General features: G+C 38.6%; 1 protein-coding gene across 18 annotated transcripts in view; it reads left to right on the plus strand.

Moving 5' to 3' along the window:
* VPS13B (vacuolar protein sorting 13 homolog B) overlaps window positions 1–17,418 on the plus strand; it is a 765,680-nt gene that overhangs the window by 593,985 nt on the left and 154,277 nt on the right. For 17 of the 18 annotated variants that reach the window (XM_044382679.3, XM_048212588.2, XM_048212589.2 and 14 more), the window contains one exon: window positions 3,298–3,693. In XM_044382679.3, the coding sequence (XP_044238614.2) occupies window positions 3,298–3,693 (396 nt within the window). The remainder of the gene's footprint in view (window positions 1–3,297; window positions 3,694–17,418) is intronic. The other variant, XM_057307837.1, reaches the window with a different exon arrangement.

The following is a 17,418-nucleotide window of genomic DNA, read 5'->3' on the forward strand; positions in this document are numbered from 1 at the left end:
GACACATAAGAAGGTAACTCTAAAAATAATGTAAATAGATGCCTGATGAGGCAGAATGCACAGGGGATTCTGGAAGCAACGGATGAGCAGCATCTTCCTGGGCCACAGGGTCAAGAAAAATTTGCTGGAGGAAGGGATTAGGACTAAGTCTCAAAGGGTGAGTTAGGCAAATAACCAGAGGTATAAACAGTTTTTTTCAGTGTCACTGGGACCACAATAATACCTGAGATAGGATCCCTATCAAGGTAGTAGTCAAACAACTCCTGGTAGATATGGTAGATACACACACACACACACACACACACACACACACACACACCCTTCCACAGGTGCTTTGACAGTCTGCAGTTAGGGGAAATGCATCCCTTAGGTTCAGCAGTTGGCTTGGATATTTGGGCAACTTCCTGAATGGATCACTAAATTGGTTCTATAGCTGCAGAAGGAACACTTCAGACCGTTAGTGTAAGTCTGCAGGTTATGAATCCAGACAAAAGCAGATAGCTTCTGGCCACAACATTTGAGTCTTCTATCTGTTATAGCTTTGTTTTGGTTTCCTGTTGTTCCTTTCATCTGTTAAGATTGTCCTCTCTTTTTCACTGTGGTTAAGGTAGTATTATTTTCTGTGAGGCCGCAGAATTTGGAAGCCCACATGGAAGGGTAGGTGGGCAGAGCAAGTAAATGTGTGGGTCATTTGAACCATCCAATTTTCCTAAAGTATTTTGCCCACCAGCTCTTTCAGTACTCCAAAATCTATAAATCAAAAATAATGCCTTTCAACAAGTGGTGCTGGTATAACCGGATACTCCCCTGAAGAAGAATAAGGTTGGGCCCCTACCTCACATAGTACTCAAATGCTAGTGCAAGAACACTCATAGACCTAGGGTGCCTAGGTAGCTCAGTCAGTTAAACATCTGCCTTCAGCTTAGATCATGATCTCAAGGTCCCGAGATCGAGCTCCGCATCAGGCTTCCTGCTCAGCAGGGAGTCTGCTTCACCATCTGCCCTCCCCCCCAACTCGTGCTTGTTCTCTGTCTCTCTCTCTTACTCTCTCCCTCTCTCTCTCTCCCTCTCAAAAATAAATAAATCTTAAAAAAAAAAATCATAGACCTAAATGTAAGAGGTAAAACTGTAAAACTTAGAAAACATTGTCAATCTTTGTGACCTTGGGTTAGCAATGGTTTCTTAATATGACCCTAAAAGCATAAGCAAAATAATAAATAAATTGGACATCACAAAAAATAAAGTCTTTTGTGCTAAAAACTGAAAAGACCATCCACAGAATGGGAGGAAATATTTGCAAATCCTATATTTGATAGGAACTTGTATCCAGAATATAAAGAACTTATATAATTCAATAATAAAAAGATAACCCAAGTTTAAAATGAGCAAAGTATGTGAATAAACATTTCTCCAAGAATATATACATATGGCCAATAAGCACATGAAAGCAGTCAACGTCATTCATCATTAGGGAAATACAAACCAAAAATCAGAGTGGGCTACCACTTCATACCCACTAAGATGACTATAATCAAATATGACCCAGCAATACCACTCCTAGGTAGATACCAAGAGAATTGAAAACAGGATCACATAAAAATTTGCACATGAATGTTCATAGTAGCATTATATATAATAGCCAAAACAACTCATGTCCATTAACTGTTAGTGGATGAACAAAATGTGGTATATCCATATAAGGGAGTATTATTCAGCCACAAAAAGGAATAAAGTGCTAATGATACATGTTGCGATAGGAATGAACCTTAAAAACTTTTACTATGCTAACTGAAAGAAACTGGACACACAAGGCAAGATATTATGTAATTCTATTTATGTGAAATGTCCAGAATAGGCAAATCTATAGAGACAGAAATCAGATTAGTGGTTGCCTGAGGTAGAGGTAGGGAATGGATGGGGAGGGACTACTAAGTGGTCTCGGATTATTTTGGGTGTGGTGTTGATAATGTTCTGGAAATAGAGGCAAAATTGCACAATCTTCTGAGTTTACTAAAAACCATTGACTTGCACACTTTAAATAGGTAAATTGTATGGTGAGTGAGTTAACCTGTCAATAGGTTAAAAAAAAAAATAATTCCTTTAAGTCAGGGTGTTTTTTCTGTTTTAAAAAAATATGGGATGCAGAGAGCATTTTGGTATTGCAAAGGGCGACTCAGATGTCTGATCCTTTCTGGTGGACAGCTAGCTAGAAGCAGGACTCTCAGTTTTGCTGGGCCCAATTAAAGAAACACATGGGAAGGCACACTTTAAAAAGATGGCACCCCAAGGAAATGTGGGTGACCAGGAGAAAACCGTAAGGTGCTGACATCTGAGGAAGGTGAGAAGAGGTCCTCCTTATGAAAAAAGGTATAGAAACAGACTTTATCTGCTTAGTAACCTTGACATTAGCTTCATCTGAGATTGTGTCTTGTAGTATATACTCAGTCTCCCAAGAACACTTGTTAGATTGAGTTATGCTCAACATAGACGAGACACAGTGTGCCAGGCACTGGATCTAAAGATATATGACATGCCCTGCCTTCACAACGCTTATAGTCTTCTGTCTAACTAATAATGAGAACAGAAGTAAGAAGGCAAAAACAGAAAATTAAAGCTGGTCAGTTTTAATGTCAGGTGCTGAGTGCCAAATAAGGACAACATCTGGTATGTGGTACATATAAAATGGACTGTAGGTTTTAAGACATCTCCTTGTACACGTGTTTCATTGTCTGGGGTGTTTAAGTGTTTTAGAATGCGGAATGTAGGGAAAGATGTGAGGAAATCTTCTGGTTTGCAGTAGGGCACAAAGAGGAAACAAAGCTTTTCTGCATATACTTGATCAGAGAATGGGATAGAAAAGGCTATGCCAGTTAGTCAGTTGGACAGATATTTATTGACCCCAGTATTTGTGTCAAACATTGTGCTAGATTCTAGGGGAAGTCCTTTTGCCTTGGAAGAAAGAATGCCAGTCCCAGTAACAAACTAAAATAGCTGCTTAATCTTGCCTCAGAGTGGGAAGACAGAAATAAATGTCCATGCGTGGCCTTCACTGTATCAGGAACAGTCACATGGATTGAGACAGGAAGGTGGGCACGTAAGTAGTCCAGGGAAAGTGTTCCTTCAAGTAACTTCATGGAAAGAACAGTTAGGTGATGAGTAAAAGAATTATAACACCTGGCATCCTAATGAGTCCACCGTACAAGTGTAGGAAGACTTAAAACAGGAGCTTGACAGGGAAGTAAGGGCTTCTAGTCAGTGAGAGCTTCAGTAATTTTCTTATCTTCTTCAATTCTATAGCAGACATCAACTTGGACATATCAAAGCCTTTGAAAGCAAACCTGAGTTTTACCAAGTTGGATCAGATAAACAATTTATTAAAGAAGATAAGAAGTGCACACAGCAAGGAGACTTCAGCCCCATTGGACACCACACTGAATAAGGATGAGTTTCCAACCTCAAAATGTTACCGTGGAAAGTTGTCGAAACCTAAAGTTCATGGCGATGGAGCACAAAAGATTCCATTTCAAGAAAACATGTGGAGAACTGTTTCTTGCTTTCAAAAAATTTCTGTCCATACTACTCAGATTGTGGTCTCCATGGAAACTGTCCCCCATCCTAATAAACCATGCCTGTTAGCATCTTTATCGACCCTCAGTGGAAGCCTTAATGTCAAAGCAGCACAGAAAGTACCTGGTAAGTCACAAAGGGGGAGAGGGAGATGATAATGGGGTTTGCTCGCATCTAAAAATGCATAATTGTGAAGATTCGTATTATGTAGAGGTTAAAAGTTTTAAGGACCATTACAGATGGGGACATGGTTTATGGTTTGCGACCTTATTTTAAGAGGCAATTTTCTAACAAATCTTTCAAATCTAAATATTTTAACACCCTAAGTGAAGCTGTTGGTATCCATCCCTTCAGTCATGTTCCTACAAATGTCTGTAAAATCGTCCACTTCTAAATTCCCTTTTACCTAAAATAGCTTAGTGCAACAGTGGAATATCAAGTTCTTTGAACCCTTAGAGCAGTGCTTCTCGAAGCGTAGTCTCAGAACCAACGGCATCAGCATCACCTAGGAACTCGTTAGAAATGCCAGGTTTCAGACCCTACCCCTGACCTACTGAATCAACAACTCTGGGCATGGAGCCCAGAAATCTGTGTTCCAAAAGCTCTACAGGTGATTCTGATGCACCATAGTAAGTCACTGGTAACAATTTATTTAAAAAGAGAGAAATTGTTCCGGTGGCAGGTATGCTACACAAAGTATAGCAGAAGGCAACATTCAGCTTTGCAAGGACAATACCATGGACCATGCCAGCAGTTCTGACAGACAAAGGCTGTACATCAGTGCCGTGCCTAGCAAAGAGTGGGGGGACCCTGCAAACTGGATGGCATTGATGGGTGGAGAGGTGAGAAATTGACAGGCAATGAGGTCTACATTCTTCTCTTCTGTTACCATGACTGAAGTGTTATGTGCTTTTACACACTGAAAAAGTGTAGGCAGAAGGAATGGGAGGAGGGGAAGAGAAAAGACAAGGTATAGGTGGGAAGTAACAGTTTTCAGTCACAGAACCTGCTACTGTAAGAGTTCAGGGCACAATGCCAGAAATTTTCCTTTGCAAAGTAAAAGTAGCAAAAAGGAAACTTTATTTTTTCCCCACTTTAATTTGCAGGAAAGAATTGGGGCTAAAGGGATAGTGTAGGGGATAAAGTAAATCCTGAAACTCTACACAACTTAGTTGCTTACTAAAAAGTGGTTAAGTGGCAGCTGGAGACTCCCTGGAACTTAGTTCCTTAGAGCCAGTTTGGGCACAGTAGTTTAAGAGATAAAGGAAAAGTCTTATGGTTGAGAAGTACGAATTTTAGGCCAAAAAGTCGATGATTTATTTCTTTCTCACCAGAAATATTTGTGACCAAGCCAGCTAAAAGCACTGTATTTTTTTATTGTCTTAAAAGTTAGAAATGAAAAATGTAAGGTCCGTGGGACATGAAAGACTATGAAACACTGGAGGCTACAGTGTCTGATTTATCCACAAATAAATTGCAACCCAGACAACACTGGCCCGTTCCCACGCCTTTCCAGTTGTACCTTAATCACAGCAGGGGAAGGTTAGAACGCAAACAGAGGGAAAGAATTTAAATGGACTGTCCTCAATTCTAGGCCCTTTTCTGTCTTGTTTTATTCGTTTGCTACTCATATTTTACCCACTTTTAATGGTGTCTGTCCTCAATAAACATCTCTATAATGTCGTTAAAATCCTCTCACTGAGCTCCACAAGATAGTGGACTCATTCTGCTTTTGTAATTGCTGTTTTTTCCCTTCATAGTAGAAAAACTATATTCTCCTATCCCTTTTACAGTTATGCCCTTCAATCTAGTTAAACACAGAAATAGAAACTATAGCTCCTACAAAGACATACTTTATACAAGTGTAATGTGTAGTGTCCAACAAACGTTCTCAAGTAGTTACTTGTGTCAACAAATCAAATCAAATTGAAGTTAGCTATTTAATAGGAACAATTTTATTATGAGAACATAACGAATGCCAAATCTGTTTTCTCTGCATTTCTCCTTCATGCAGGAGCATGCTCAAACAGTTTAAGAAGATAACAAAGTTAGCAAAGTAATAGTTAATTATAATCAAATAAAATAAGATTGTGTTAAGTTTTAGTTATACCTGATGGCTGATTTCTGGGAAATTATAATTGAGATTATTACATATTTTTCAAAAATTGATTTTTAGCTAAGCAAAACCTTTTAAAAGTCAAATACAATTTTTTTAAGCTTTAAACATTAATTTCATTATATAGTTGAATATCTTAAAAAGTCATGCTTTGCAACCTGGATGAAATATACTCAAATATACATGCAAAGTATATTTTTGATGAGTGGTAAAAAGTATCCCTCACCGCCCACCACCCCATAAAAACCCCTCCTACCAGTAGTTATATTTCTTTTCGTATTCTGCAAGTGACATCGTTCTACATTGAACTAAACTTTTTTATAGTGTATCTTTGAGCTCAGCAGAGTTAATGTCAGATTTTTATAGTTTGAATCTAATACAGAAATACCTAACTGTGTCTTTGATTTTACAGTTTATATAACTATTGTGACCATCTGCAGCAGCTGCACTTTTCAAATTATTTGCTGAACCAAATTGAGCACAGTGACAAAAGTAGTCATCTCAGATGTACTATTAAACAGAGAGAGAAAAAGGAGCATTGCCTTGGTACAGTATAGCCATCTGCTGTACAGATGTTATTGTATAGAATGACTTAAGATAAAATAATTGTAGAAAATTTTCATTAAAACCTCAACAATTTGCACTTGTTTATGCGAATCTGCATAACTCCCCAATGAGACAACACACTTGGGGTTTCTTTGGTTCTCACTCACTTTCTCTTTGATCCTTTTTGATGTGCTGACTTTAATAAACACAGTCAAAAACACTGCAAAAAACATCATGGAAAAAACTACAAAGGAACAATTATAGCAGCAGAAACTACTCTAATCCCTAACTTACGCAAGCTATTTTTAGTGAAATATTTTTTTTAACACTCTTTATGTGACAATGTTATATAAACAGGGTAAAACGGTCCTTTCCAGATGAGTTTTAATTTAGGAGCCGAAATAGATTTGTAATGCCAGAGGAATCTTACGTTCTAAGTAATATTTAGAGAAACACAATGGGGAATATGTTGTAGGCATGTTTCCTCACTTCTGAAAGGTACAAAAAATATTTGAGTTCATCTAATGATTGTATTTTTTATCATCTAAACTGTCATAAGCTTATGGTAAGAGTATGGAGAAAGGAAATAATAAAAGCATGAAAGGGGAAAGTTAATCTTCTTCCCAAGACATACAATACACTTAAATCTAGGATGTTTTCGTATTTGTTTATTGGTTTTTGCAACAAAATATGTACAGATTATTTGCTGAAATATTCTCATCATTTGAAACAAAATGAAATGGTTAAATATTTTCAATTAAAAAAAAAAGAAATCCACAAGTTCTTCTTAGCCTTCTGTACTATCCTGTGACCTTAAACTCAGAGAGTTTCAAGGGACTTGATTTTTTCCTAATTCTGCTCCGCAGAGGCGGAGTATAACAGTGACTTACAATAACCTAACTCATACTTCTGCTAGAATACTTATGTTCTCCCATATGTCTTTGGTAAAGTGGCTCTGAAGTTCTGATTTTAGTAGATGCAGTGCTTAGATTTTTTCAGTTGGTATATAATACTGAAAAAAATAACGACGAATCTCATTTAGAGATTCTCTCTTATTTTCTGAAACATTTTAAGGCTGATAGTATTTTTTTTTGCTGATAGTATTTTTTTTAAATCCATCCCATTCTGATTGTGTTCTTTTTAAAAACAACCCCCTTCCCCTACCTACACACATAACACAATATTTTTTGCCGTTTGAAGTATGTCGTTTTGGAGAAACCATAAGTATGTAGCTATAAATTGTGAACACAGTGTAGCACTTTCCACAGGCAGGGTGGGGAGTGAGCTGCAGACTTTAGCTCCCCTTGTCAGAGTAAATTATGGCTCTATTAGGGCGGCACTCCTTAGATTTTGGCAAACGGGTACACGATTCAGGCTGTGAAATGGCTGTACTTTAGGCTGCCTCACTCTTCTCAGGGACGCTTAGATTAGCAAGCTCCATATAGATAAGGAAAAGGGAAATAGGAGATGAACAAATACAGTGGCACAATGAGTTGGGGGAAGAACCTAAGTGAGGCCATCTTGGTTCACATTTTAGTCAGAATTGGGGGAAAGTTGCAAGGATCCCCTATCCATAGGCACCTATTAGGGGACTTGTCATCGTGGCAGAAAACAATGAGTTGAACTCCTTCTGGTCAAAGAGCTGTCGTTTAAAAAACTTTCACTGCCCCAAGGGGCGCCTGGGTGGCACAGCGGTTGAGCGGTTGAGCGTCTGCCTTCGGCTCAGGGCGTGATCCCGGCGTTATGGGATCGAGCCCCACATCAGGCTCCTCCGCTATGAGCCTGCTTCTTCCTCTTCCACTCCCCCTGCTTGTGTTCCCTCTCTCGCTGTCTCTATCTCTGTAGAATAAATAAATAAAATCTTTAAAAAAAAAAAAAAAAACTTTCACTGCCCCAGCCTCTGTCATCCGGATGCACTTATCTCTGTGTGTAAACAAAAATAGAGAGAAAGCATAGACACATAGACAAATGCCTCTTCTCGTGTTCACCTAATTCAAGACCAATAAAATGTAAAGAACCTAAAGTTCATTTTCATGTACTGAAAAGTGAAACCCGGTCATTAATTGATACAAAGTGGAGCTCCAGCTTTTCATTCCATAGTTAACTGGATCTCCTGAGGAAACTCTCGTAAGGCGTTGTCATAGCTGTTGGATGCGGCAGAAATGCAAGTAAGCCTAAGGGGAAATAAAACATTAAATTAGATATGACTACCTAAAATAATATGTCGCAATAGCAAGCCATTTACAACACCCCAAAGACTTTCATTACTTTCAGAAAGAAACAGCTTCTCTTTCCAATGCCTGAACAATAGGAAATGAATTCTTTGACAGTTAAAGCCAGAGGACAAACTTCGCTTTCATGCCACCACTGAGGATTGAAGTGGAAGTACAGCTTGTAGACAGCTATACAAATCACTAACAAACCTTAATGAATATTGGGTGTGGGCATCAGGGTCCTGTCATTTTTGACACTATGTCCCAAGTAGCTTAAACCCAACACTCAAGGAAAGGTGGAGACCTCATTGGGTCTGTAACATCTGGGATTTTATTTGTCATTTTGGCATACCCCGCAAGCGCAAAAGAAAGAGTAAAAGGGGATTATCTTGACAATGAAATGAGTTACTGAATCTTGTGATAATGAAAAGCAGAAGAATTCTAATGCCTTTCTATAGTCCCTGAGGTAGAGGTGCGTTTATAGTTTTGCAGAAGTAAAATGTAGGCAGGCAGAACAGATGGCCTAGAGTCCGTGAAACATGACACCCCTCACCTCAGAACTGAGTACCACTATTAATCCTGGTCAGATTCCCTCTTATTACTTTATAACAAGGTTCAAAGTTGCTACTGATGAACTGGCATGTCCCTCTTGTTTTACTCTTAAATTACCTATAGATTATGGATTTTTTTCAACAGTGGTGTTTTTCTGTAGGTAGTTGAGACTACCTGTTTCTGTTGAGACACCCAAAAGGAGTAGAATAGGAAGTTCTAAAAATTAAGCAGGAAATAAGGAGAAAAAAGTAAAATCCTCATTACTTTTTTTCAAAATAATGTTTCATATTATTTCTCCAGTATGGTGGGAAATAAAAACCATATACATATAAGTGTAAGATGCTCTCTTGGGGAGTAATTCTCTTGTCCTCTTCTTAGAAATCACATGCAGTGGAGAAGAAATCCCACCATGCAAACTTTATTCTCCTTGTTGCAATTGTACAACAATATATAATTAGCTGGAATTTTGGATTATAATAGGCAATATTAATACTATTATCTTAGATCTTTTTTCACCCCCTTAGAAAGAGAGGTAACAGATTAAGAATGTTTGATGTTTAAAAAAAAAAAAAAACCCACTGGGAGATAAATGCTGTTCAGATGCGTTTACACGGTTCCTTACTCTTTCGTTTAGCCAAATTATATTAATACAGTCTTCTACATATTTATTCGGAATACCTAAATTTTTCTGTTTTAAAAGTTTTGTGCATTTTTTAAATGTCTGTTATGCTATTATTGTTCTTCACATATCTTTTTTGTTTTAGGGCTGTGGGGTTACTATAGCTGTTTTGGATTCCAATGGGAAGCCTTTAAAATACATAGGATAGTTACTTTAGAAATAAAGAAGATAACCGCTGGGTTGAATTTCTATGTGTTAAAAATCATCTAATAAGTGACCAACTTTGTATGGCGAGCACTGTCATGTGAACATGATGTACCTGCCCAGCCTTTCGTAGAGGGAGATGAGCTCATCTCAGAGAGATAACCATCTCTGACTTTTTCTTCTGATTCATCATCGACCTGAACTCCATTTGAACCTTGTTAGACAAAAAACAAGCAGAATTCCTGGCCCAAACTATAAAATATAATTAAGCCCTTTTGAAATGATGTGTAAAAGAACATTGCTGAACCCCCACTTATAACCACTACCACCACCACAACCAATAAAGTTAAATCAAGCACTGCCTGTAATGGATTAAAATAATAAATGTTCCTGGATTTCAGTGTTTGAAGTACTTGAAGAAAACAGGCTCCCAGCAGCCCGGGTAGCTGAATGCAGGAGAGACATTTATTAATGACGAGTTCAAGGATTTGGCCTGTTTAAGATCATTACTTTCTGTTTACCGTGTGTTACACATCTTTTATATTTTTACACAGCCCACATGTGTCCACATGCAATAATGAAAGCTTTTTTCCAACAAAAGAATTGTTAATTGTGTAAATATGGTTCTCTTGGGGAATGTGAAGTCTTCATAGGACTCTGCTCCCTTCTAATGAGAAATCCAGTACAATTATACTCTTCCAAGTATATCCACCTTCAATCTTGTCTCTAGCTACATTGGTCTCTTTCTTCCTATTGTTTTTAGTTACCAAATTCTAAACTTAATCTAGACTACTAGAAAACCGTTGGCCTTACGTTAGGTATTTTAGAATTGTGTCCCGTTGCAGTGGACTTTGTGTTTCTTAAGTACTTTGAAGAAAAATGCTTTTTATTTCTTCTCCTAGTTTTAACAAAGGTATGATAAAGAATGATTTCTCTCATTTTAGATACATTTGGGAAGAGGGAAGGGCAACAGATAAAAATTTCATATATATATATATTTAAAACAATGTTCCATGGACAGGGGAAAAAAAGGGCCTTTGAGACAACAAAAATGCTGTCAGTTGACATAAAGATATCTCACTTCAAAGTGCTGTTAGAGGGGCGCCTGGGTGGCACAGCGGTTAAGCGTCTGCCTTCGGCTCAGGGTGTGATCCCAGCGTTATGGGATCGAGCCCCACATCAGGCTCCTCCGCTATGAGCCTGCTTCTTCCTCTCCCACTCCCCCTGCTTGTGTTCCCTCTCTCGCTGGCTGTCTCTATCTCTGTCAAATAAATAAATAAAATCTTTAAAAAAATAAAACAAAGTGCTGTTAGAGAAGAAACTTCCCAGTCCTAGTAATTAAGTATTGGAGCTCTCAGTAGTTTCTTCTCTGCATCTTAATGGTAACACCTTATAGATTAGTATTAGGTGAAATGGACAAGAATTGTTTCAGCCCTCCACGCTGGGACTGTGGAAAAAGAGAAGATTAGGAGTAAATCTCTCTCCCCGGCTCTACCGGATTTGTGACAGCATTTAGTTTTGCCTGTGGTCACAGCAAATTGCCCTCTCATCCACATAAGCCATGAGTAGGCTATTTACTAGGAAAGTTTCTGGCAAAGCAACTTCGTCAGTGATGAGTGACTGAGGACACATCTTAGATGTTCTTTTACTCTCTGGCTGGGGCTCTGGAGCTGTAGGCTATGTTGGCATAACATACTGAGGCCATGCAAGACAGCTGGGGACAGGAAAAAGCATTTATTCACAACCCTGTTGCCAGTTGGAAAAATGAAATTACTAAGAGCTAACTAATAGCAGTAATTTTTATGGAGCAACCTGGTGCTGGAAGGAGACAGACAGAATCTGAATCCTAGCCCTGCTACTTACTGGCAGTTGATGGTGGTAAAAGTTACAACACAGCTCATTTCCAAAATGAAGGCAAAAATACTTAATTCAAAGGCCTGTTGAAAGGATTAGGTGAGATAATGTATTGAGAGTACCCTACACATTCCTTGGCACAAATTTATTAAATTCCTCAATAAATATTGGGTTTTTTTGTATCTTCCTCCCCTTCCCTCTCCCAGCACCACATGAATGCTGCAGTCATAGATCATTAAATTTTTGAGTTGAAAGTTATCTTAAAGATCATCCTTTTCTTTATCAAGAACCCTTTTTTATTTTTTCTCTCATAGAGCTCACGATCCAACACATTGCATTTAGGATGAGATAGCTAACATAACTACACCAACTCGATATGATTGTAACCAAAAAGAAAAGCTTACTGCACTTCTGAGCCTGTTTCAGATAGATTCATGATTTTCAGGCTCTTTGAAATACTGAAAAAATCTCATGAACCACCATTACTATGTGGAACTCCCTCAGGGTCAAAGAACCCTGGGTTGAGGCCCACTGAACTAGTCCTAACTCCCCCCTTGAGCTAAGGGTGAAAGATTGATTTGCCCAGGGATATTCTGAGATGGAGTGAGGACCGTAAAACGTCTCCTGGCTTTTGATTGGTCTATTATACCAGTCTTAAAACACTTGGATTATGCAGATCAAGACCAATTTCTAAGCTGTTGTAATAAATTATTAAGCAAGTCATTTTGCTTTCAACACTGTTTAAGTTTATACCAATTCTTCCATCCATGTAACTTACTTTAAAAAAAATTGATTCACAGCAGTTTCCTCATGTAATTAAATTAACCAGCTACTGTATTCCTCTAAGAAACGTTTGAAGGGTGTATTTACTGTTGTTCTTTCCTCTGTAAGAAGGTTGCCATATACTTTCCAGTATGCACAGTCAGCTCTGCCAGTCTGCTTTAAAAAAAAAAAAAATAGCCACATGTTCCAATCAAGTTTTATTTTTCTAATAAACTGACATAACTGTGAAAACAGTGAGCATGGTGGCAGGTTGGAGAGGAAGAGAGACGCAAAGCTTATCCTCCATTACTCTTTGGTATTTTTAGTTTAGTTTTTCTAGAATCTGAGAGTTCTAAAACACTTATCAAAAAATACCTCTCCCAGACAAAGGCCAGCTCGTAGACATTTTCATCTTTGATGAGTAATTCCTCCTTTATTTATGTGAAAGAAAAAAAAAGTCCTATTCCCGTTACTTGTCATTTTATTATGGCCAAAAGAAGACTTTTGGGCTAGAGCGGTAGAGTGGGGGGTGGAGGGTAGAAGGGAGCTTTTATTCACCAGGGAGAACTGGGTGAGAGTACATGAGGACTGGAAACCCCACCCATGACAAATCATCAGATGGGATGGGATACATGTTAGCAAGGAGACCACCCGGTTAGGCTCTCATTTTGACGGCTAAACTTTGTAGTAAATTTGTTCAAGAGCACCAGCATCCCTTTCAACATAAACGTAGTTGTCTGACAGCTTTGTTATGCTCTGTTCCACATATTAATCCTATGCTATATTTTAGTTTACTATATTAATAGGTACAAATATATAGGCAGATTATGAAATACGTAATTAAATACAATCTAATCAATTTACATACTCTGATGGGTGGGCAAGGTTGGTTTGTTTTTTTCATGTTAAAATACCCAAATGCCATTTTTATGTACTTTAACATAATCAGTTGAAGGAGGTAGAAATGAGAAGAGTTCCAATTGTCTCTTTATGAACTGTACTTAGAAAAATTGTTTCAGGTCATCTGGTTATTATGGCCATCTCTTTATGGATCATCTCTTCATCAATCTTTATAAAAATTTTTTCTTCCTCACTTTTTGAGGCACCCTGATGCTTCACTGTTATGCAAATTGACCTATAGATGTATCTAACCCATGCTTGCTGATTTTCTAGTAGCCTTAGATTGTTTCCAGCTGTATAACAAAATACCTGGATGTGTTTGGCTAGCACATGTCATCACCGAGGACTCTTTCCTGTGACATACGGAAGCCCTGCTTCAGATCGCATTTTGCACAGTCAGCATGCAGAGAATTAGGAGCCTTAGCAAGTGTCTAGTAGAGACTGACGATGCAGAGCTGGCAGCATTTCGTAAACATTCTCCAAAACAAGTGGTTTGCATTTATCAGTCTTCCGAAAGAGTATTTTAAAGGTCATGAAACTACTTGTTCCTTGAACTAAATTTTTACACTCAATGAAAAGTATGTCAGTATGCACACCAAGCAAGGTTATTTCTGTTTATCATACCAGTTGTTTCTGAAATTACTTCTCCATGTTGTTACACCTCATTTAGTTTAATTAAATATCTGCCATTAGTTTGCTAGGGCTGAAATTAAAAATATAAACACAGATTTTTGAAAGAGGCCAATGGAAAAATCAGGCAGAAAAGCATTCTGGTGAATGGAAGGAAGTAGATGAGGTTATATACTCGGTCAGAATGACCAGATCACACAATTGCTAAACACAATATGGGGTCCTGGATTGGATCCTGGAACAGGAAGAGGACATGAGGGGAGTAATGTGAAATTCAAATAAGGTCTTTAAATTGGTTAGTAGTACTGAGGTTAATTTACTGGCTTTTGAGAATCATACTATAGCTTACGTAAGTTGTTCACTTTAAGGGAAGCTGAGTGAAGGATATCGACTTTGCTCTAAAAGCCTAATATTACTTCAGAGTTAAAAGATTTAAAAAATGACCTGATAAGTGTTTGAGTAACTGTAATAATATTCATGCTTTAAAAGTGTTAAGTGACCATTTAAAATCTTACACTTCCACAGCATATTTCTTTAATTCTTTTTTCTTCTCTCCATATTATTTTTGGAAATCTAGGGGGAAAATGAACAGTTCAGAAAATGTAAAGGATATCACATCAGACACCTATATATTCGCCAGCGAGAACAAATGTAAACACATTGTCATATTTGCAGTATGCACACACACACACATGCACATACACACCGAGATAAAATGTCACAAAATCATTTGGCCTTTTCCAGCGCTACGAAGATAGCTCTTTATAGTTTTTATGTGTAGTCATTGTATCCCACCGTGCATTAGTAGTCCATGAGGAAGGAGAGTAACACGTTCCTTAATGCACTATCTGTTGCCATTTATACCCGATTTGAAATGTGTAAGTATCCAGTTTACATGAACTCTGAATATTCTCCGGGGCCCTGGGTGTATGTGTGTGGTGATACATAAAACAAGATTCATTTCATCCCAAGGAAGGTATTTAGCATGTTTCCTGATGAAAAAACAAAAAGGAGGGGATGATGTCCCATACGCTAGCTTCTCACAGAGTGAAAGAAAGGGAAAGGGAAATTAATAACCCTGTCGTGGGTCCCAGGGATTATTTTCATACTTTGTGGTAAAAGTGTGAAGTTTGGTTTACCATTTATAAATGACCCTTTGTGAAATTCATCACCACTCTTTATTATTAAGTGATCATCATAATCTCTTATTACTGGTCTTTTTTTTAAAAAAGATTTTTATTTATTTATTTGACAGAGATAGAGACAGCCAGCGAGAGAGGGAACAGAAGCAGGGGGAGTGGGAGAGGAAGAAGCAGGCTCCTAGCAGAGGAGCCTGATGTGGGGCTCGATCCCATAACGCCGGCATCACGCCCTGAGCCGAAGGCAGACGCTTAACCGCTGTGCCACCCAGGCGCCCCTTATTACTGGTCTTTTATGCCAAGATTAAAACCACTTGAACTAACATGTTTTTCTATTATTTTGTTGTAGCTGTTTTAAAAACAGAGCAGGAAATGTTCAAAAGGAAACAGAGACTCTATTTTAAACTTAAAAGCTGGTACTTGTGGGTGACCCTTTCTGCGGTAGCGCCGATAACCAGAACTCCTCACTGAGGAGCAAAGCCACAGCCACCTGGTGTGTGTAGGCAGTGTGGTGGGCCAATGGGCACGTGGGGATGGGTTAAATCAGTTGTGTAAGCCTCAGAAGTGAACCACACCTCATTTCCTTGTAGGTATATGGCACAGAAGAACAGAGAAGGGGGCAGAAGGGACCAAGCAGGGCACATTTATGTCTCTGCCTTTGGGCAGTGCCTGTTCTATGTCCTCACTGCCAACATAAGCATCTTCAATTCTCAATGCCACCTATGTGTTTAAACAAGTCCATGATCGGTGCTGGTGCACCTGAGATAGAGGCAAGAACAAACTGTAAAAGGATTACAAAGGTGTAAGAAGAGAGTGAGAAGTAGACTATTGGGGAAAAGAAAAGAAAAAAATGAAGAGCGACTTACATATAGGTACACAAATACTTGATTAAAATGAAAGGTCTAACAGCACAAAGGAGAATACAAAGCAAAAAAAATAGATTTGTTTGATAGTAGGGAAGTGTCCATGTTTTTTAAAAGTTCACTTGCTTAACAGAGTCAATATTACAAACTGTGTTGGGTTTTTTTCCCCCTCTGGTACTTCCTGAGACCTCGGAACTTGAGGCTGATAAATTGCCAAGGAAAAATCTGATGTGAGAGAAAATTGCAAATTATTTACTTTCCTTTCGTATACCCGATATATAGTAGATAACCGGTAAACGTTGGTTGAATAATGAATGCATATACGCATAAATATCAAGGTGGAGGTGATTTCAGATATCCAGAGGCCTTACTGGTAGATAGAGGCGTGGGAGTAGCACTTGCTTAAGAAATTAGGCATGGTTATGAATACTGTCTAAGAAATGGTCCTTTAAAATTCACTGGAATAAGAAATTGGGGGACATGGGAAAGAATAGAAGACTGTGAGTTACCGTTGGCAATCCCTTTACTTAGAGACTGTATACCAGTTGGGATGCTTTGGGTTGTAAATGACAGAGAATCCAACCTAAGTGATCTAAGCAGTCTCATGGAGGTGAAAAGCTCGGGACTGGTGCTATTCCTGGGCGTGGCACTCTCCCTTCTGTGTTACATAGCTTCAGCCTCAGAGCCCACACGGTTGCTGCCAGCAGCTCCACTGCCTTCATTTTCTTAACTTCAAAGCCAGGGAGCAAGAGGAAAGGTCACTTTCCCAAAAGTATTGCTGTACCTCATTGGTTTTCATTGAATCTCATGCTCATCCCCAAGCCAAATCAAACTCCAGGGAGTATCAAACATGAAAATCAAAGTCTGGCAAGTTCCCAGCCCTACAAGCCTACTTGCCGGCAAAGCAGCCCTTGGGTTCTATTATTGCAGAAATAAAGCTGTAGTTGGAACAGTGCCAGCCTCAATTGTAAGGTCTCTGTATCTCAAATACATTGTGCCTCCTCCTGGCCTCCTCACCACACACCTGAATCTGACTGCCTCTTGCAGGCTCCCAGGTGTTGGTCTGAACATTAGCTTCCTATTTCTGGGCCGTTTTTCTGAGATGACAGTCCTGACCTCTATCTTTATTCGCCCAAGAATTCTAGTTATCCCATTCTCTCTACCCAAGCAAAAAAGAACAGGATTTGTATGACCGCAGTGAAGTGTTCATGTGTTTAACAGTGTATGCGGTGACACAGAAGCTGTCAATATTTCTATTGTAATAATTCAAGTTTAGACATTTTTCTCGCATCCTTCCTCACCCGAGACAATAAATACTTCTAATTGTGTAACTTGGGGGAATTAAGAAAAGCCTTCCATCAACCCTACTTAAGTTCTTTGAGAAGAGATAGGCACTTTCTGAGGAATATATATAAGCTATAATGATGTAAATTTTGTCATTCCAGTACTAGTG

This window comes from Ursus arctos, unplaced genomic scaffold (assembly GCF_023065955.2).
Source record: "Ursus arctos isolate Adak ecotype North America unplaced genomic scaffold, UrsArc2.0 scaffold_6, whole genome shotgun sequence".
NCBI lineage: Eukaryota > Metazoa > Chordata > Mammalia > Carnivora > Ursidae > Ursus > Ursus arctos.